At 58.0% G+C, this 18,145-nt stretch overlaps 2 protein-coding genes across 2 annotated transcripts; one reads left to right on the top strand and one right to left on the bottom strand.

The window, feature by feature from the left end:
• Positions 1-2,496: 2,496 nt before the first annotated feature.
• Positions 2,497-12,981, bottom strand: TSPO (translocator protein). The gene is made up of 4 exons (XM_045083745.1): positions 12,879-12,981; positions 5,096-5,309; positions 3,345-3,483; positions 2,497-2,829 (listed from the first exon to the last, which is right to left on the bottom strand). Exons 2-4 carry the CDS (start codon positions 5,275-5,277, stop codon positions 2,641-2,643), a joined length of 510 nt encoding a protein of 169 aa, XP_044939680.1. The 5' UTR covers positions 5,278-5,309; positions 12,879-12,981; the 3' UTR covers positions 2,497-2,640.
• On the top strand, positions 9,082-13,834 carry LOC123393099 (translation initiation factor IF-2-like). Its single transcript, XM_045083985.1, has 2 exons — positions 9,082-9,132; positions 12,572-13,834. Exons 1-2 carry the CDS (start codon positions 9,082-9,084, stop codon positions 13,358-13,360), a joined length of 840 nt encoding a protein of 279 aa, XP_044939920.1. The 3' UTR covers positions 13,361-13,834.
• The last annotated feature ends 4,311 nt before the right edge of the window (positions 13,835-18,145 follow it).

Here is an 18,145-nt window from a genome sequence, read left to right on the forward strand (position 1 = left end):
ACACGGGATTCTCTTCCTACCTGTTTCCTCAGCCTGGGGCTGGGGTTAGTGGGAGACCCCAGCTGCTCTGGACAGCCAGAGGGTCCAGGGGGCGGATGCAGGAGGGGCCTGAGCACTGTAGGCCAGCCCAGTGACGCCCCCTCGTGGTGGGCAGAGGCCCTGCAGGGCACCGCCTGTGCCCCTCTGGACGGGCACTCACACAGGGCACTCATCCGCATGCCCAATGGGGAGGGTGGGCCTGCTCATTGCCAGTTCACTTCAAACCTGATTACCCAGGATAACAGTGATGAGAGGACCACATGATCCAGGCTCTTTATAATTTATAAACGGGCTTTTCCCCGATTCTAGACGTCCTTGCGCCTCTCATCAGTGGAAATCAGACAACGCCTGAGGCAGGGCTCCCTCTGTGCTTCAAGACCAGACCGCTTGCAGTGTAGATGGTTCTTAGCTCTGGAAATGCTTCTTTCTGCTAGTATCTTCACTGGGGTCACTTTGTGTTGAGAATTTTTTTTAAAAAGACTTGATCTGCGAGAGAGTGCACGGGGATAGAGGAAGGAAGGACAGAGGCAGAGGGAGAAGCAGACTCGCCGCTGAGCAGAGAGCCCGATGCGGAGCTCAGTCCCAGGACCCTGGGAGCACAACCTGAGCCAAAGGCAGACGCCCAACAAGCCCCCCGGGCGCCTCCGTGTTCAGAATTCATCAGAGTGCAAAATCTGTAAGAGCTGGAAATCTGGAGTTGACCAGGGAGTCACAGCCATAGTAATCATTGTACCAAAGTTCTATAGAACCACACAAAAGAAATCCAAAAGGTAAAGCTTGAGAAGCTGACAGCAAAATCTAGAAAGGTCCTCAGTGATGATCCATGGCCACATAAATACCACCAAACGTGGCAGCTCCTTCCTGGAGAGGCACCAACATAGAACCTCTTGGTACCAGAGATCCACAGGGGCCAATGGAAACATTAAAGCACTCGGCACATGCCTGACAGTCACTGCTGTGTCCCTGCCGATGGCCAGCTCGCCAAGCCCTCCTGAGCTGTGTGAATCACCTTGTTTGTGTCCTTTGTGGCCAGCTGGCTACAGAGGAAAGCAAATGCCCAGATTTAAGACTTCAACAGCTCGAAGTAGCTCCAGGAAGGAGTGCAGACCAGAAGGACTTGACATCTGTGAGATAATAGACTTTCCTATCAAACCAACGTGGACATGTCCGGAGCCTCGGGTTGCTAGCAGAAGCCAACGCTCAGAAAATGAGAGAAGGCGGTCTACTTAGGAAGAACTGGGGCGGGGGACAGAGCGTCACAAAAAAGCGGCAGACGCAATGGCTAAGTACATCTGTCTCGTCCATTTTCCTAGCCATTTCTGTGGCTATGCGTGTCGTGTGGCCAGGAGGAGGCATGTGGGATACCGCTAGAGAGGAACAAAGCCACAGCGAGTGGGACAGACAAAAAAAGAACCTGCATGAGCATCACAGGATTAAAGAAGTCTCAGGGGCACGTAAGTGCTAAGTACAGCACATCTGAGGGGCCCACGGGAGCCTGGGATGACACTTCGGGCCCTCCCACCCAGACCATCTTGGAGAACTTTATAAATAATAGAAAGGATGATCCAAGAGTCCCCCATCAGAGCCCTGTCCTCTGGGGAGCATTGGAGAAAGAGCCTGGGAGCTGGCCGAGGTGCTGCCGGCACTCCCCGCCGGGCACGATCTGCCAGCATCCAGTCCCAGCAGAGGTGACAAGCCCTGGGAGAGAGCCATCCCTGCTCTTGGCCGAGTGTGTGGTCTGCTGTCCCTCCCGGAGCTTTCCTGATGTTGGAACTGGATCCCGTCTGAATGTGAGAAGGCAAAGGTCGGGGAGCCGGCAGCAGAGCACCCGGCCTGCCCAAATGACAGTGAAACACAACCTGTTTGCCTGTGTGAGTGACCAACAACCAAACAAAACAAGCTGCCAAAGACCCACAGGTCCCAGGCCCCCCGGTGCCCCAGTGCCCGGCGGCGATGCGGTGGAGGGCCAGACCACGGCTTCTGGCTGGAGTAGGGGTGTCGCCCCAGCGGGAGCCTGCCTGGGAGACAGGCCTCCACCAGCCTCCCCTGCCCCCAGCGGCTGCCTGCAGAGGACCTGGACGTGGACAAAGCTGGGGGGCTTAGGGAGTGGACAGGACTAAACCCCGGACCTGCTGTGCACCAGTCTACAGAGCAGAGCCTGGGTGTGGGCTCCAGGCCGAACCTGAGCTGCTCTGCTCCGGGAAGGCCACCTCGCCTCTCAGAGGGTCTTGGGAGGGACCCGAGAAGCACTGGTGAAGCGCTGACCACATCTGGCAGTGGGGTAAGCACCCCTCCCTCCCCAAAGCCAGGAGTCCCCCCACCAAGTGAAAAAGCCACGGCCAGGAGGTTACAAACTTTATTTGGCTTCTAGCCTCCCGTGTTCTGAGAGTGCACTTGGAGCGGAGCAGGAAGCACAGGACGAAGCACAGAACGCCGTTCCTGGCATAGAGGCTCGGCCTGGGGCACCTCTGCAGCTGGTGGTGACCCCCGGGGCCGAGACCCGACAGACCCGCAGGCTGGGCGGCCACAGAAGCACATGGGCCGCCACCCCGGGCAGCATCTGATCGGCAGCAGCTGGGGTCTGCAGAGGACGGTGCACTTTCATTCGCCGAGCCGCCGGCCCCCGCGCCAGCTTCGGTTGTCCCGCCACACGCAGTAGTTGAGGGCGGCTGCGAAGGCCAGCCAGGCCAGGTACGGGTAGAGCAGGCGGGCGGCCGGCGGGCTCACCTGGTGCCAGGCCACGGCCGTGGCTCCTGCCAGCCCACCCGTCAGCAGGAGGTCCACCAGTGCCTGCAGAGACACGGACGGGGGCGCCAGGGACAGGGAGGCCTGAAGTTCCTTGTGCTCACCGGGTGCGTGTCCCAGCTGGCCTCTCGTGGGGTGCACCCAGGGAGCACTCCATCCCACCCTGAGTGACCCTGCCAAGTCCCTCCCTTGTTCTCTGCCTCGGTTTCCCACCTGTAAAATGAGGACAATCACCCCCGCCTGATCCATGCCATGTTAGGGACACAGGGCACCAGGCGTCATATTTCCCCATACGATGGCCCTCAACCAAGCCAGTGAGCACGTCTGGTGCTGTCAGAACCCCGCAAGCCTCCTCCACTGGAGGAAAAGCAGCTGGGGGCTCCACAGGAGGCTGCTGGTCCCCTAAAAGCTCCTGCGAGATGCTTTGTGCCATCCCCTCCCCTGGATCTTCAGACCCTCACCCCATCTAGGATGTGATGCCCTGTGTCCCCCAAGGAAGGGTCACTCCTCCGCAAGCCATCTCCAGGGACCAAGGAGACTGGCCAAGGCCACACACTTACCCAACCCATTTGTTGGCTGCCAAAGAAGATGGGAGGCCATGCCCAGTTCAAGGCCAGCTGCCCGGTATAGAGACCCAGGGGAACCACAGCCTCTTCCGAGAAGCCTCCAAGCTCTTTCCAGACCATGTAGGAGCCGTACCTGAAACAGAGGCCATCAGTCAGGGCACCAGCAGGAAAGAGACCAAAAGCCTCCCTGAGCCATGCTCACCTACGGGACAGCACAGTGGTGGCTCGGCCATGCTCTCCCACTGACCACTGTGTGCCCTCAGGGAAGTTGCTTGACTTCTCTGGGCCTTTCTTGCTCCCAGGACTGCTGTGAGGATTTGAGTTAACATCCTGGCGGGGCTTAGGTCAGCGCCTGGCATGTGGGACACTCAGTAAATATCTACCATTATTATCATCACGATCTGGAGTGAGAAAGAGGCTCCTAACCTAGATGGGGCGCCCACACAGAGGACAGGACATTTCAACTGTGCCTTAGTGGGCAAGTAGGAGTCTGCTAGGGGGAGAAAACAAGCGTTTACAAACGCTTAGGGGCAGGTTAGGGGCCTGTGGGCCAGGAGGCTGAGGTCTGGGAGGCAGCAGAGAGGCAAGGCTGAAGAGGCAGATGGGGACCTGGTCATGGGGGTTCTTAGAACCACGAGGGGGAGGCAGTTACACTGCTAATAAGAACGAGTGGCCCCAGCATGTACACATGTGGGTACTGCTCTGGCTCTTTCCAAGTATTAACTCATTTCACTTTCATGATAATGCTGTGAAATGGGCAGTATTATCACCCCTGTGTTACAGGTGGGGAAACTGAGGCATGCAGCGGCAAAGTGACTAAGATCTCTTGGCAGGCAACCGGTGAAGGCAGGATTTGAACCCAGGTGGCCGGGGCCAGAGTCCAAGCTCTATACTCCATGAGAGATTTGACCTTATCAGTATCACTAAGTGTCTGCAGCGTCCCTCTAAGGAGAGACGAGGGTCACATTTGGGCTTTACCAGGATCTCACCGGCGGAGGAAAGCCCAGAAGGAGTGGGGAGGCCTGGAGGCTGAACAAGGAGAGGCCGAACCAGAGGTGCCTGGGCCAGGATCAGGGAGGAGAAAGCAGGACACAGGAAGAGCTGGGAGCCTGGCGGGGCAGGGCCCAGGGCTGGCTGGGGCTGGTGCCCACATGACCCCCAGGTTGTACAGACTATTCCCATCAGGACCCCATGGCATCCAGCCTGGTTTCTGCTACTTGCTCCCCAGGTGCCTGGCATCTGCAGCCCCACCCTGTACTGGGCTGGCATTAGACCCAAGATGCAGGGAACATTCCAGAAGGAGGGCAGGGAGCTGGCCTCACAGGCTGGGTGCAGTTCCCACTAGAGCCACCAGGGGGTGCCCTCCCCATCCTACTCTTCCTCTCCAGGGGTGTAGTCACAGGGTTTCCTGCAGGAGGCCCCTTGTCAAGTGGGTGGTCTTGAAAATTAACCCAGACCCTGGCACTGAGCTCAACAGCGGTAGCTAAGAGAATTGTTACTGTTGCTGCCACTATTGGTCTTGGAAGCTGCCCAGGTCTGAACTTGACACACTGAGCCCGCCTCCCCCTGGAGTTGCGAAAACAGCCAGGGTGCCAGCCAGGGTGCCAGCCATCCGGCCCGCCCCTCCCTAGACGCCCTGGAGGAGAAAGTTCCTGCCCCGGAAAACGCCTGCTGCCGCAGGAGCACATGGAGGAGAAGCTCTGCCCCCAGGCCTTGAGAGGGAGAGGATGGCACAGCCCACCTACCCCATGGCTGAGTAGAGGGTGCCCCAGATGGGGCCCAGCGCCCAGCGGGGCGGGTGCCACGTGGGCTTCTGCAAGCTGGCATACCAGCGGAGCCTCTCCCCGCGGACGTAGTACGAGACCAGGAAGCCCCCCAGGCTGGGCACCAGGGTGAAGCCCATGGCGGGCACCCAAGGCGGGGCCATTGCTGCTGTGGTGGTTGCTGCTCTGGAAAGTTCTGCAAGAGAAGACAGGGGTGGGGTGAGGAGGAGGTGCTCCAGAACTGGGGCAAGGCTTCCCTAGCCCTGGGCAGGGAGGGGCTGGGCACACCCGGGCAGATCCTGCCAGCCCCGTGCAATGGCTCCAGTGAGCACATTTCCACCCAAAATTTCCTGCCCCGCCCACCCCAAACCCAAAGGCTGCCCGGAGAGGCAGGAGCCTCTGGGTGACCCCGCCCCCACAGCCTGTCCCACCTCGGCTCCTCTCCCTGCTGCCAGCATCCTGTACTCTCTCTCTCACCCCCACCCTTGACCTTGGGTCTCCTGTCAAGTGACCCCTCCTCTGATTCAAGGCCAGCTCATGTCCCCTCCACCCAGAGAGCCTCCCAGCCCTTCCTCCCCAGCCCAACTGACAGCCCAGCGCTCGGAGAAGCCCGCATCGGCCCACACCCCGTGCGCTACGTTCTAGTACCTCTCATTCCCTCTCTCACCATTCATTCATTCATTCAATCATTCATTCATTCAATAACTTGCATCACAGAGCTTCGCTCAAATCCTGACTCCCCACTACCTCCCTGTGACCTCAGGCAAGTCCCTTCGACTCTCTGGGCCTCGGTTTCCCCCTCTGTAGAGTGGGATAGCAACACCGTCTACCTGGGCCCCGCCCGGTGGGGGGGAGGGGGTTACCCAGGTGCAAAGGTATTTTACCACCCCCCTAAAGGCCCACCCTAAAATCACCTTTCCTTCCCTCTGTGTCAGAGAGGGAAAGCAGCCTGCTTGGAGTCACACAGCACTCTGGGGCCAGGCTCTGCCCAGTCAAAAAGCGGCTCCCACCCCACAGCCCAGGCTCACGGAGGTGGCAGGCGGAAAAGAACAGGAGTTTACGAGAGTTCAAACTAGCGAGGGCCCCTCGCCACCCTGAGAGGCTCGCCAGGGGCTAGGCAGGGAAGGGCCCTGTGTCCAGCCTGGGAGCTGCCACCCTGAGGGCTGGGGACCCAGTCATCAGGTCTGTCCATCGCGCCCATCAGCTATGTCCCCTTCCCCAGCAGCCCTGAGGTCTGCTCGAGGACCTACTAGGCGCCCAGCAGAGGATGAGGCCCACAGGCTGAACTGCCCATCGGGGTTGAGAGTCCAGAGTGACGGTGGGCGGGGGGACCCTGGCTGGGCATCTCGGGCCAGCTCTGACTGGACCTGCTGTGGGACCCCCAGTCTGTGAGCACCCTGACTGGGACTCGGGTTCCCCACCATAAAATGAGGAGGCTAGGCCCCCACTGCCACTCTGATCCTACCTGGAGAAACTGGAGGTGTTTGTTTGCATGAGATAGGAAGCCATCCAGATCAATTTCAGCAAACCCGCAGCTCAACCAGCTAGGGTGGGGGCTGGGGGCCCAGGGCAGACGGGACGGGAGACTCCCTGCAGGACCACAGAGCTCAGAAAGGGCACCCCCGGATGCGGGGTCAAGGAAAAGATGGCCCCGGCCAGGACCGTGAGCACCTCCCGCACAGGGACACAGGAAGGGAGAGCAGATGCAGGGGAAAGGCTGTGCAGTCATCAGGCCTTCGGAGCAAAGGGTGACGGCTGCCCTGGGGACGGGGGCAGCTGCCAGCCTGGGGCCCCGGAAAGCCCCATGAAATGTGAAGCAACCTTCATCCCCAACAAGCAGGGACCATGAAGGCCTGCTCAACCCCCCAAATCCAGCTTTTGAAGACTCTAATAATGTAAAAATTGTCCTCAACATAACGTTAAGCAAAGAAAGAGACATATAAAGTGGACTACAGAATCACCCCGATTTAAAAAAAAAATAGATGACAGAGACAGGCATTTTAAAAACTAACATTCACGAAGGTGTTCTAATCACAGCCTTCATGATCACAGAGCTAACGCTGCTTGTCCTGCCAGGAACTGCCCCCTCTTATCCCACCGGCCAGCGCAGACCCGAGGCAGGGAATGAGGGAGGCATCGGCCCAGGGCCCCTCGGCAAGCGGGCAGCTGAGGATTCTAAGGGCTGCCCTTGGCAGTGGGAATTCTGTTTCTGTTTTCTAAAAATAGAATAAATAGATAGAATTCTGTTTATCGTTTTCCAAAAGGTCTATAATGAGCTTCATTTTATTTTAAAGATTTTATTTATTTGAGATAGAGAGTGACAGAGCACAGCGGGGTGGGGAGGGTCAGAGGGAGAAGCAGACTCTCCACTAAGCCAGGAGCCCGATGTGGGGCTCGATCCCAGGACCCTGGGATCATGACCTGAGCCAGAGGCAAGCGCTTCTCCGACTGAGCCGCGCAGGTGCCCCAACGAGCATCATTTTAAACAGGACGATGGGAGATGCAGATTCCAGCTCTGCCCTCTAGTGACTGACTGACTCCTCCCTCCTCCGGCCTCGGTCTTCTCACCTGTAGCATTGGGACAGTCCCTCCATCCCCCAAGGCCGAGACCCAGGTGCGCTGTGAGGTGACTGTCGAGGGTTGGGCATGTGATGCGGGCGCCCAGCGGTCTATGTTCTGTGCTCCTCCCTCCCCTGCCCTCCTGCCCTGCCCGCCGGCTTCCGGGGTGCACAGGACTGTCCCTGGGTGAGCGGGAGGGTCTGTTTCACCACCATCGGACGACGCTGGCTCTGTGCCCCTGCCAGGTGGGGGTGGGTCTCCAGACACATCCCCGGGACCCGGCCGCCCCGGTGGGCTCACCACCGGGTCACGTGGTGCGGGCTCAGGCCTCCTCAGCAGCCGCGGGGACCCAGCCCTGCCCTGCCCGCCTAACAAATGTCAGGTCCACAGCGAAGCCACAGCGTTCGGGCCACCACTGGAGCTGTGGTCAAAGCCCGAGGCCTCCCCTGGAACGTGCCGAGGCTGGGCAGGTGGGACACCTCACGCCGTCCTGACCCTCACATGCAGACAGGGAAACTGAGGCCCACAAGCTGAGAGGAGGGGCTGGAGGGTCAGGCACCAAAGCGGGCCAGACCTCGAGTCTCCTCAGTGTCACCCTTTGTCCCTTCTCCCACAGCACGGGACGGTCCCACTTTATACCCACTTTGTTTCAAACGGAGGGTCCCCTTCACGCTCTGAGGCGTCCTTCCTACAGGCGCTCAATGTGAATGCCGCCAGGGCAAGACACACGGGCAGCCCGAGCCCCTGACAAGGTCTGCAGAGGCGGACAGACGCGCTGTGGTATTCTCGCCGAAAAGGCAAAACCCCACCTGGCGGAGCTCCAGGAGGCTGTGGCGGTCAGAGCCACACCACTGGTGACTTCCCAGCGGGGGGGGGAGGACTCTCTCTACTACTTTGGAACCTTCTCTGTAAGTCTAAAATTGGTTCAAGGTAAAACATTAAAAAAGAAGTGTCCTGGTTTGGATGACAGTTTGCACTGTCTCTGACCTCTGCCCGGACCCCAGCCCCAGCCCCCGCTCCCCCTGCCCCCAGGGCCCTCCGAGCCTCCCACGCCTCCCAACACATCACGCCTGCTCTGAGACTGTCAGTGGCTCCTGTCCCGGGACTTTCTTCTTTTTAATCGAGGTAAAATCTGCAGAACATGAAATCAAGCATTTAGAGCACACGGTTCAGGGACATTTGGCGCACTTCCGACGTCTCGCCATCACCGTCCATGCCACGGTCCAAACCATTTCCATCACCCAGATGAACGCCCGCACCCCCTGCAGTCACGCCGTGGCCCTCCCTCCCCCAGCCCCCGGTTACCAGCAATCTGCCCTCGGTCTCTGCCGATTTACCTTTTCTGGACATTTCATGTAAATGGAATCAAACAGTATGTGGCCTTTGGGGTCTGGCCTCTGCCACCAAGCATGTTTCTGAGCTTCTGCACCCTGCAGCACCGGCCCATATTTCTCCACAAGGTTCGGTGGGCAGGAGCACTCCTATCCCAGCCCGTGCCCAGGAAGTGCCACACAGAACTTGCCCGCGGTGCCCGCCAAGTGGGCCCTAGAGCCCATCAACTGAGCCCCCTGCTGTACAGAACAAACCACAGCCCGCAAGAGGGTGGTGTCTTTCCTAAGGCCTCGGTGACAGAGCAGGGTCTGAGCCCCGTGTTCCTGCCCCCATTCCGCTGCGCTTTCTAGACCCTGGCTGTGTTTCACGTTTCACGAGCCTCGGGGATCGGAGAGTCTGCCGAGCTCACAGGTCAAACACAGAAAGGCCAGATGCCTCACCCAGAGAAAGCCCAGATGGGGAGCTTCCTGTGGCCTCTCGGGGACTGCCCAGCTTCTGAATCACCCCACTGCGGGGCCCACCAGGCTGAGTCATGCTCAGCGGACTGGGCTGGGCTGGGCGAGCCCAGGCAGACCCGAGAGAGATCTGCTCTGGGATGGGGTCCCAGGGAGGGCTGGGGAAAGTAGGGAGCACCTGTGACTGGGAAAGGACTCGGGAGAAGGGCAAAGCCACCCACACACCCTTGACTTCCATCAACAACAGTGGTGACTGTGAACCCAGATGTTGGCTTGCCTCCAATTTGTTTTGCAATCCCAGGCCAAAGCTCCCCTCTGGGCCTCAGTTTCCCTCACATCAGGCAGGTACAACCTGTCCTGCCTGCTTTGTGGGGTCATCGGTGACTCAAACAAGGAACAGACAGTGAGTGGCTGTGGCTGTCCGTTCTGGAGCCACTTGCCCCATTTCCTCTGGGGGAAGAAGCGGCCCCGTGGCACAGACCCAAGGCTGGAAGACATCAGCCAGGCGGGCGCTGGACGGTCAGCGGGGCAGAAGCCTTCACACACGGCTCCACCCCCGGGCTTGGGGCCACTCACCGAGGAGCGCTTCCAAAACAGAGGCCAAGAAGAGCCAGAGCAGAGGGCTCAGGACCTGGGATCAGGAGAAGGTTCTAGGCCTCTGGGAAAAGAGCAGTGACCATGCTGGCTCACCCTGATGCTCAGACTTCACTCACTCCTCACGGCGGCGGCAGGGGTGGCCACCAGCTGCTTCTCTCTTGGGGGCCCCGAGCCACACCCTCCTGGCCTCCACAGGGGACACTACTAGTCCCACTGTCCAGATGAGGACGCTGAGGCACAGGGAGTCCCAGAATTTTCCAGGCCTGTGTGACTCTCGGGCCCTGGGCGCTCCCACCCCTGAGCAGGGAGTCTGCTGGCCTCAGATCTGGGCCACAAGGCCACTTCACCCGATGACCGTGTCACCTCCTTCTCATCGCAACATGGCACTCGGCCTGCCCAGAGGGCTGAGGGGCCTCCCACCCTACCTCCGCGGTCCTGCCCTCTGCCCCGTGTCACAAGATTCTCAGGGCCAAGAGGCTCACTCCCTCCAGCACCAGCGTCCCAGGCCCCATAGGGCATTAGACCCCTTCTCAGCCAAGGGCAGCAGTGACAGGAACTGAATCCTCTCCGTCCTCCCAAGGAGGTGGGGGCGCTCAGGATCTCCTGTCCTCAAGCAGTTGCACTCCTGCATCCGGGCAAGAGACTCCAGACCCATTTCTGGCCCTATGGTCCCACCTCCCAGGCCTCTCTGTCCCCATCTGTAAAGTGGGGGCTCGGCTAGTGAGTCCCTGGGGGCCCCCCGTTCCCCAAGGCCTCCCCTGCAGAAGGTGGCAGAAACTGCCCCCCCTACACACACACACACACAGAACAAAGAGTTTGTTTCTCTGATTCTCTCCTCCTCCCGCACTGTACCCGGCCCTCCTAGGCCTCATCTCTCACTCAAGCCACGAGCTGTCCCCTGACTGGTGTTAAGGCTCTTTTTTTTGGTTGTTAAACTTATTTATTTTTTTGACAGATGGAGATCACAAGTAGGCAGAGAGGCAGGCAGAGAGGAGGAAGCAGGCTCCTCACTGAGTAGAGAGTCCGATTCGGGGCTCGATCCCAGGACCCTGGGATCATGATGTGAGCCCAAGGCAGAGGCTTTAACCCACTGAGCCGCCCAGGCGCCCCGAGGCTCCTTTCTTTTCTAAAATGACTCACTGCTAATCATCTGCGTTAGAACTTCTGTGAATCTTTTTCATTATGCAAGTACCCAGTACACCAGCCAGCAGGTGGGGAAGGGTCCACTGCCAGCTGGTAACCAGGAGGTCTGGGAGGGGGTGGGGCTGGGAGGGACAAGGGGGAATTTGCTCCACGGAGACCGACTCCTTTTCTAAATACAAAGAGCATATTCAGGCATGGCTGCCCAATCAGAAATAAGTAAATGGAAGTACAAATAAAAGAAACAGATTCCGAAACAAAATAATGAAGATGCAAGTGTATATTGGGAAAGGGAGGCTCCCTCCCTTGGAGCCCCAGCCCCTCACCCCACCCCTGAGCAACCCACGGTCAAGGGTTTCTGGCTGATTCAGCCCCTGACACAGCAGCACCCAGCCCGCAGAGGCTGGAACCCTAGTGGTTCAAGCCCTGCCCCCCGCCTTGTCACTATATCACCCTGGACAGGGGCTCCTGGGTGAGCCTCAGTTTCCCTCAGCTCAAAGGGTCCCCTCTGAGCCCCCCTCTGGGTGTGCTGCGCAGCCATCTGTAAACAAGCCCCCCGCCCCCCCTTCCCCTTGCTCCTGGTGTCCTTCCAAGGCAGTGGACAAACAGCGTTTCTCCATGAAGCAGACGTCCAGTGCGATGCCCCGCAGGGCTCCCCACTTCACCCCACCTAGGAACCGGAGGATCGAGGCCCACACTCCGCCAGCCAAGTCTTTTGGTCCACGGCCTGCTGCATGCCAGGCACCTGGCACCCTTCTGTACCCTTTCGGAACACCGCAGCCTGGTCCCTAGGGGAGGCCCCAGCCCAGCACCGCCCCCCGCCCCCGCCTGTAGAGCACATGGCTGGTACGGGTCCCGCGACGCACCAGCAGGCCAGCCAGACAGGCTCCCCGGCCGGCCGGGCCAGCAGGCGGGTTCCCAGAACTCTGCAAGGTGTTCACGGCCGGAAGCCCCAGCGCCCTACCGCTGCAGGACGGCAACGGGCAGGCAGGTCCCAGGCCACCTTCTGCCCACACCAGACCCCTGTCCAGGCGACCGCGCACCCGAGCACTGAACTGGGAAGCTCGGGACCCGGTTCTAGGACACTCGGGGGCCTTAACTGGCTGTGCGCAAATAGCCTGCCCAGGTGTTCTGGGTTTCCCCGCCTAGAAACGGAAAGTCTCAAGCGGACCCGGAGCCAGGGCACTTCGTGACCTTCTCGGTGCCCCGTTCGGCCACCCCCGCCCTCCCCGTCCACCGCCATCCCGCTTGCTCAACGGCGGAAGGGGCGGGAATCGGGACTGTCGGGTCCCTCCCGGTGGCTCCGCTTCCCGCCAGACCCGAGCGGAGGGGCGGGGCGCGGGGGCGCGGGGGCGGGGCGCGGGGGCCGGAGGAGGGGCGGGGCGGAGCCGGGGCGGATTGCGCCCGTTCCCCTCCTCCGAACTCCCGCTCGCCCCGGGAATCCCGCGGCACAGGAGCCCTGACCGCGGAGGTGAGGGTCCCGGCAGCCCGCCACCCCGGCACCGAGGCCCCTGGTGCTGCTCCCCTGCGGCCCGCTAGGGTCCCCGCCCCGCAGCTCCAGCCTGCCCCCTCCTGCCTCCGTTTGCCCCCGGGCCCCGCGCCGGCGCGCGGGCGCTGTCGGGGGTCGCACCTGCGCGGGGTCGCCCCGCCCGCCGCCCCCTCGGCGTCGGGTCCCCACTCACCAGCGACGAGGACGCGCTCCGGGAAGCCACTGCGCGGCGCGAGGTGGCGGCCCAGGTCCCCGGCCTGCCCCGCCCGGGCCGCGAGGCCCCGCCCCGCGCCGGCCTCGCCCCGCGCCGGCCCCGCCCGGCCTGGCTGGAAGCCGCGGCGGCCGGAGAGCTCGCTCGGCGCCTGCTCCCCTCTACCTCTACCTCCCCGGCCGGCCCCGAGCGGCTCTGTGGCCCTGGTCCTTCCCGTGGCCGCCGTCCCGGCCGTGTCACCGGCAGGTCGCTTCTTCTTGAGACTCACCTTTCCCGTTTGTAAAATGGGAAAACAGGGACCGACCTCAGAGAGGGGAACTACAGCGCTTGAAAGCAAAGCCCTGAACGCCGTCCCACACAGTAGCCCTGGGCTCCCATCGCCAGAGGAAAACCCCAGTCACTTGAACTGGGGCCCGGGGCCGGCGGCAGGCGGGGCTCTGAGTCCCGGCTCAGACACTCTGTGACTGGTTCTCTCCGCCTCCATCTGCTCATCTGTAAAATGGGCACAACATCGTGGGACTAATGAGGATGCTACAGGGTAATGGGGCAGGCCGCCCTGCAGACGCTGGGCACTCAGTGAGGGGAGACTGCAACCGTCACGGTCCAGAGGTGGCCTCCAGCTGGCCGGGACACACCCTGATGGGCATGGCACCTCCAGCAGCAGGCCTTGGACCCCTCAGCTCGCCTGTGGGTGCTGCTTTATCACTGCAGCCCAGGGTCTGTTCTGGCCACCTTGGGCTAACTTGGTCAAGCAGGGCCCCGCAGCCTGCAGGAGCCAAAGTGGCCCAAACCGCTCCTTGGGGGACCATGTGAACTCTTGTCCCCAGCCATAGCGGCTAGCCTCCTGGACGGCAGACGGAAAAAGTAAGCCCTGCCATGTTGGCCATTGTGAGCCCTTCCTGCTTCGACTGCTTTGATATAAAGACAAGCATAATCCAGTCTGGACTGTTTCTTTTTCTTATGATTTTATTATTTTTAAAAGATTTTACTTATTTATTTGACAGACAGAGATCACAAGTAGGCAGAGATGCAGGCAGAGAGAGGAAGGGAAGCAGGCTCCCCGCTGAGCAGGGGGGGCTCAATCCCAGGACCCTGAGATCATGACCTGAGCCAACAGCAGAGGCTTTAACCCCCTGAGCCACCCATGCACCCCTTTCTCCTAATTTTTAAAAGAAGTTAAAACATTTCCCTGGGTCCCTGAAAGTATTGTGGCCCTAGGCACTGCACCCGCCCTACTGGATGAACTCAGTCTGGCCACACCTCCCAGCAAGCTGCCAGCCCTCACCCTCTTCCTGTAAGGAGGTGCCTGTGGCTTGGAAGACCCCGGGGGTAGGAGACAAGGCAGCTTCCTCCAGCCTCACCCCTACTACACATCGGGCTCAAGGAAATTTCTGCCCCCAAGTGTCTGCTGCATGCCAGGGCCAAAGGGAGGGGCCGAGAACAAACACTCGAGGCTCCCTGCCCTCCTGAAGCTCGCACAACCTACGGGTCAGAGGGGTTCACACTGGAGGTCTGCATGCAGATGCTCCCCCCACTGGTCTTGGAAGCTTCCCCTTACTGCTTTCTCCCTCCTGTCCAACTCCATGGACCCTCCGGAGCCGCCACTGTCCCTCCTCTGAGCAGCAGCCGCAGCTGGCCCCCAGCTCCCCTCTTGTTCCTGCCACTCCCCTCCTCTGGCAAGGACCCTCCAAAGCTCCCACTACTTAGGGTCCTGTCCCATCCTTTTCCCTGGCCCTGGGGTCAAGCTGACCACCCCACCCTTTCTCACCTTTATGCCCTTGTCTAGGTCACCCCCGACCCCACCCCCACCCTGGGCAAGTCCACATGTCCGAGTTGGATGGCTCTCCAGTGTCATGCCAGAAAGCTCTTCCAGAACCCCAAGTCTGGGCCACCCCCATTCTAAGTGGGCAATGACTTCTGAACTCCATAGCACTAAACACAGAGCCTCTCTTGGGCATTTGGCATATATACCTAAGCATCTCAGGGCGGCCAGGTCTGGGCCAAACCCTAGAGGATTTGACACAAGCAAAACCTACCTCTGGGGGCGCCTGGGTGGCTCAGTGGGTTAAAGCCTCTGCCTTCTGCTCAGGTCATGATCCCAGGGTCCTGGGACCGAACCCCGAATCGGGCTCTCTGCTTAGCAGGGAGCCTGCTTCCCTTCCTCTCACTCTGCCTGCCTCTCTGCCTACTTGTGATCTCTGCCTGTCAAATAAATAAATAAAATATTTTTAAAAAACAACAAACAAACAAACAAAAAACCTACCTGTAGACTCCGTTGATCTAGGAACAAGGCATGGCAACACCCTCCCAAGCCCCAGAGGATTAACCCCACTTCACAGGCTCAGAGAGGATAGGGAACATCCCAGGATCACACAGCTGGTCAGCCTTGGAGTCAGGATTCCCATTCAGGTACCCCCAGGATCTGCACTCTTAACCAGTGGGTCATTCAGCTTCCCGTTTCCAGGTGTGATTCAAGTACAGTATATCCTTGTATTTCATTTATGTATTTTATTAATTATATGAGTGACTCAAATTTATTGCAAAGGAATTGGAAAATACGGGGAAAAAAAAATAAAGCAACTTCCTCTCCCACCGCCTAGAGCAAAGTACTGTCAACACTTCAGTGAGTGTTTGTATGACTTTTTCTTTTTTTAAAAATATTGTATTTATTTATTTGACAGAGAGAGAGCAACCGTGAGCTTGGGGAGAGGGAGGGCCCGAAGGAGTGGGAGAAGTGGACTATCTGCTGAGCAAGGAGCCCAAGGCGGGGGCTCAATCCCAGGACCCTGGGTTCATGACCTGAGCTGAAGGCAGACACTTAAGGACTGAGCCACCCAGGTGCCCCTGCATGAATTTTTCTAAGCATATCACACCTATCTTTACAAGAATGCCTTCATGCTACAAATGATTTTATAATTTTTCTTCCCCTTACAATAAATCAGATGCCTCTTTCTACAGTAACAAACATTTGCTGCCTTGGTTTTCTTAATTGTGAAATGCTCCATACAAACAGAAATGTATATAAAACACTGTATGCTTTAAAATAATACTTAAAAGACACTTGAGTATCCACCCCCCAGGTTAAGGAACAGGTGATTGCCAATGGCCCAGGGGCTTCCTGGTATTCTCTCTGATTCCTCCGTTTACCCCAAGGTCACCTCTCATTTAACTTGTGAGTTTTTTTGTTTGTTTGTTTGTTTTTTAAGATTTTATTTATTTACTTGACAGAGAGAAATCACAAGTAGATGGAGAGGCAGGCAGAGAGAGAGAGAGGGAAGCAGGCTCCCTGCTGAGCAGAGAGCCCGATACGGGACTCGATCCCAGGACCCTGAGATCATGACCTGAGCCGAAGGCAGCGGCTTAACCCACTGAGCCACCCAGGCGCCCTAACTTGTGAGTTAAACATGGCTTTGCTTTCCTTTAGAAAATTTTTGAGATTTCATTTATTTATTTGAGAGAGAGAGTGTGTGCACACAAGCAGGGGGAGGGGCAAAGGGAGAGGAAGAAGCAGACTTCCTGTTGAGTAGGGAGCCCACTGTGAGGCTCAGTCCCAAGATGCTGGGAACATGACCTAAGCCTAAGGCAGATCCTTAACCGACTGAGCCACCCAGGCACCCCCCTGCTTTAGTATGTTTAATTTCCAAGAGATTCTTATTTGCTTTCTAAATGTTCTTTTTAAATATACCTTTCTGTTCATTTTTCATGGATACAGCCAGTTCTCTTACCTCTCAACTATCTGTGATAGTTTTCTTTAAAAAAGTTATTTTCTTCTCAGTATCTAAATCCTATGCATTGTGGGTTTTTTATTCTTGTTTTCTGTTTGTAAGAGGCTTTCCTCAGATGCTTGGGAATTCTTGGCTGGCTGCTCATGATCAGGCGGGAAGAAAATAAGTCTATGCATGGCATTTGTTGGTTTAGCATCACTGTAAGTTGGAACCTGGGGGCCCATTTGTCTGGGTACTTCCGGGACTGTCAATGTCTTTCAGATTTCTTCTTGGACTAGTCAGATTCCCCAGGGTCCCTCAGTCACTTGTGTGGAGGGTAAGGGTCTAGCTTTGGGTTTCTGGGAGCTTAGTGGGGGAGAACACCCCGCATTCAGTATTCACCTGTTTTGGCAAAGTACCCACATTCAGCTCTGTCCCTGGCCCATCCAACCCTTTCCAGAGCTAAACCCCAGATGTTTGCCAGAATGAAGGAGGGGCATCACTTAGTGGCTAGAGACAGGGTTCTAAAGATCTGCTCTTCAGAGATACCTTCAAACAGTCCTCTTTATTTTAATGTTCTTTCACCCTTAGCTCTACAAGCGGCGAGAGCTGCCGGTCCCCAAGCTTTTGAGAAGGCTCTTGTATGGAGGACGGTGGCTCAGCTCTCCACACTGTCCAGAAGAATTTGGTTGTCCGGGGCGCCTGGGTGGCTCAGTGGGTTAAAACTTTCGCCTTCAGCTCAGGTCAAGATCCCAGAGTCCTGGGATCGAGCCCCGCATTGGGCTCTCTGCTCAGCGGGGAGCCTGCTTCCCTTCCTCTCTCTCTGCCTGCCTCTCTGCCTACTTGTGATCTCTGTCTGTCAAATAAATAAATAAAATCTTTAAAAAATAATAATAATTTGGCAGTCTGGAGTCAGCTAAGTCAGGTAATACTGGTCTTCCGGCTTTTCAGCTCGAAAGGGTTCTTTCCTTTCCTGTTCTCCCCGTCCTTGTGGATTAAGGTCTTTAGAAGGTCCCCCTCCTGCGGATTTATGGGCTTCCGCAGGTAGGACAGAGTAAAAGCTGGCACCTTGTACCCCCTCTCCCCTCCGTAATATGTGTGGCATTCCTCAGGCACCCCTGACTGCCATAAAACGATAACTAGTTAACTTGCAGGGATCGCAATCCTGCGGAACAGGAATCTCCCTTGCCCTACAGATGTCCTAGAGACCTAAACAGGGAGGTTACCTGATCAATAGCACAAATTTCCAGAGGCAAATAACTCTCAGTTCCTGAAGCCCTAATGTCCCCCTCCCCACCATTAACTGGAGGAGACTGAGGTAGAAGGGAATGTGAATGACAGCAGGATCATAACACCGCACCAAGGATCTCCCAACTATCTTGAGGTTAATGCCTGACCTAAAGACGACATGGATCAAGCCAGATGGGCAAGGACTGCGCCCCCCCCCCCGCACCTTGTAGGCCCTCCTTAACATGGGAAAACTCTGTTGAAATCTCCCATCCCTTCACCACCTCCCGCCAACCGTGGGGTATATAACATGCCGAC

The sequence above is a fragment of the Mustela putorius genome, unplaced genomic scaffold, assembly GCF_011764305.1.
Source record: "Mustela putorius furo isolate JIRA1106 unplaced genomic scaffold, ASM1176430v1.1 tig00000738_pilon_pilon_pilon, whole genome shotgun sequence".
NCBI classification, from domain to species: Eukaryota; Metazoa; Chordata; class Mammalia; order Carnivora; family Mustelidae; genus Mustela; species Mustela putorius.

Coding starts and splice junctions, on each gene's coding strand:
- TSPO (XM_045083745.1), bottom strand. CDS start 5,277: ATGGCCCCGCCTTGGGTGCCCGCCATGGGCTTCACCCTGGTGCCCAGC. Junction 3,484..5,095: donor ACCCTCTACTCAGCCATGGG/GTAGGTGGGCTG, acceptor CCTCTGTTTCAG/GTACGGCTCCTACATGGTCT. Junction 2,830..3,344: donor GCAGCCAACAAATGGGTTGG/GTAAGTGTGTGG, acceptor GTGTCTCTGCAG/GCACTGGTGGACCTCCTGCT.
- LOC123393099 (XM_045083985.1), top strand. CDS start 9,082: ATGTTTCTGAGCTTCTGCACCCTGCAGCACCGGCCCATATTTCTCCAC. Junction 9,133..12,571: donor GGCCCATATTTCTCCACAAG/GTTCGGTGGGCA, acceptor GGGCCGGAGGAG/GGGCGGGGCGGAGCCGGGGC.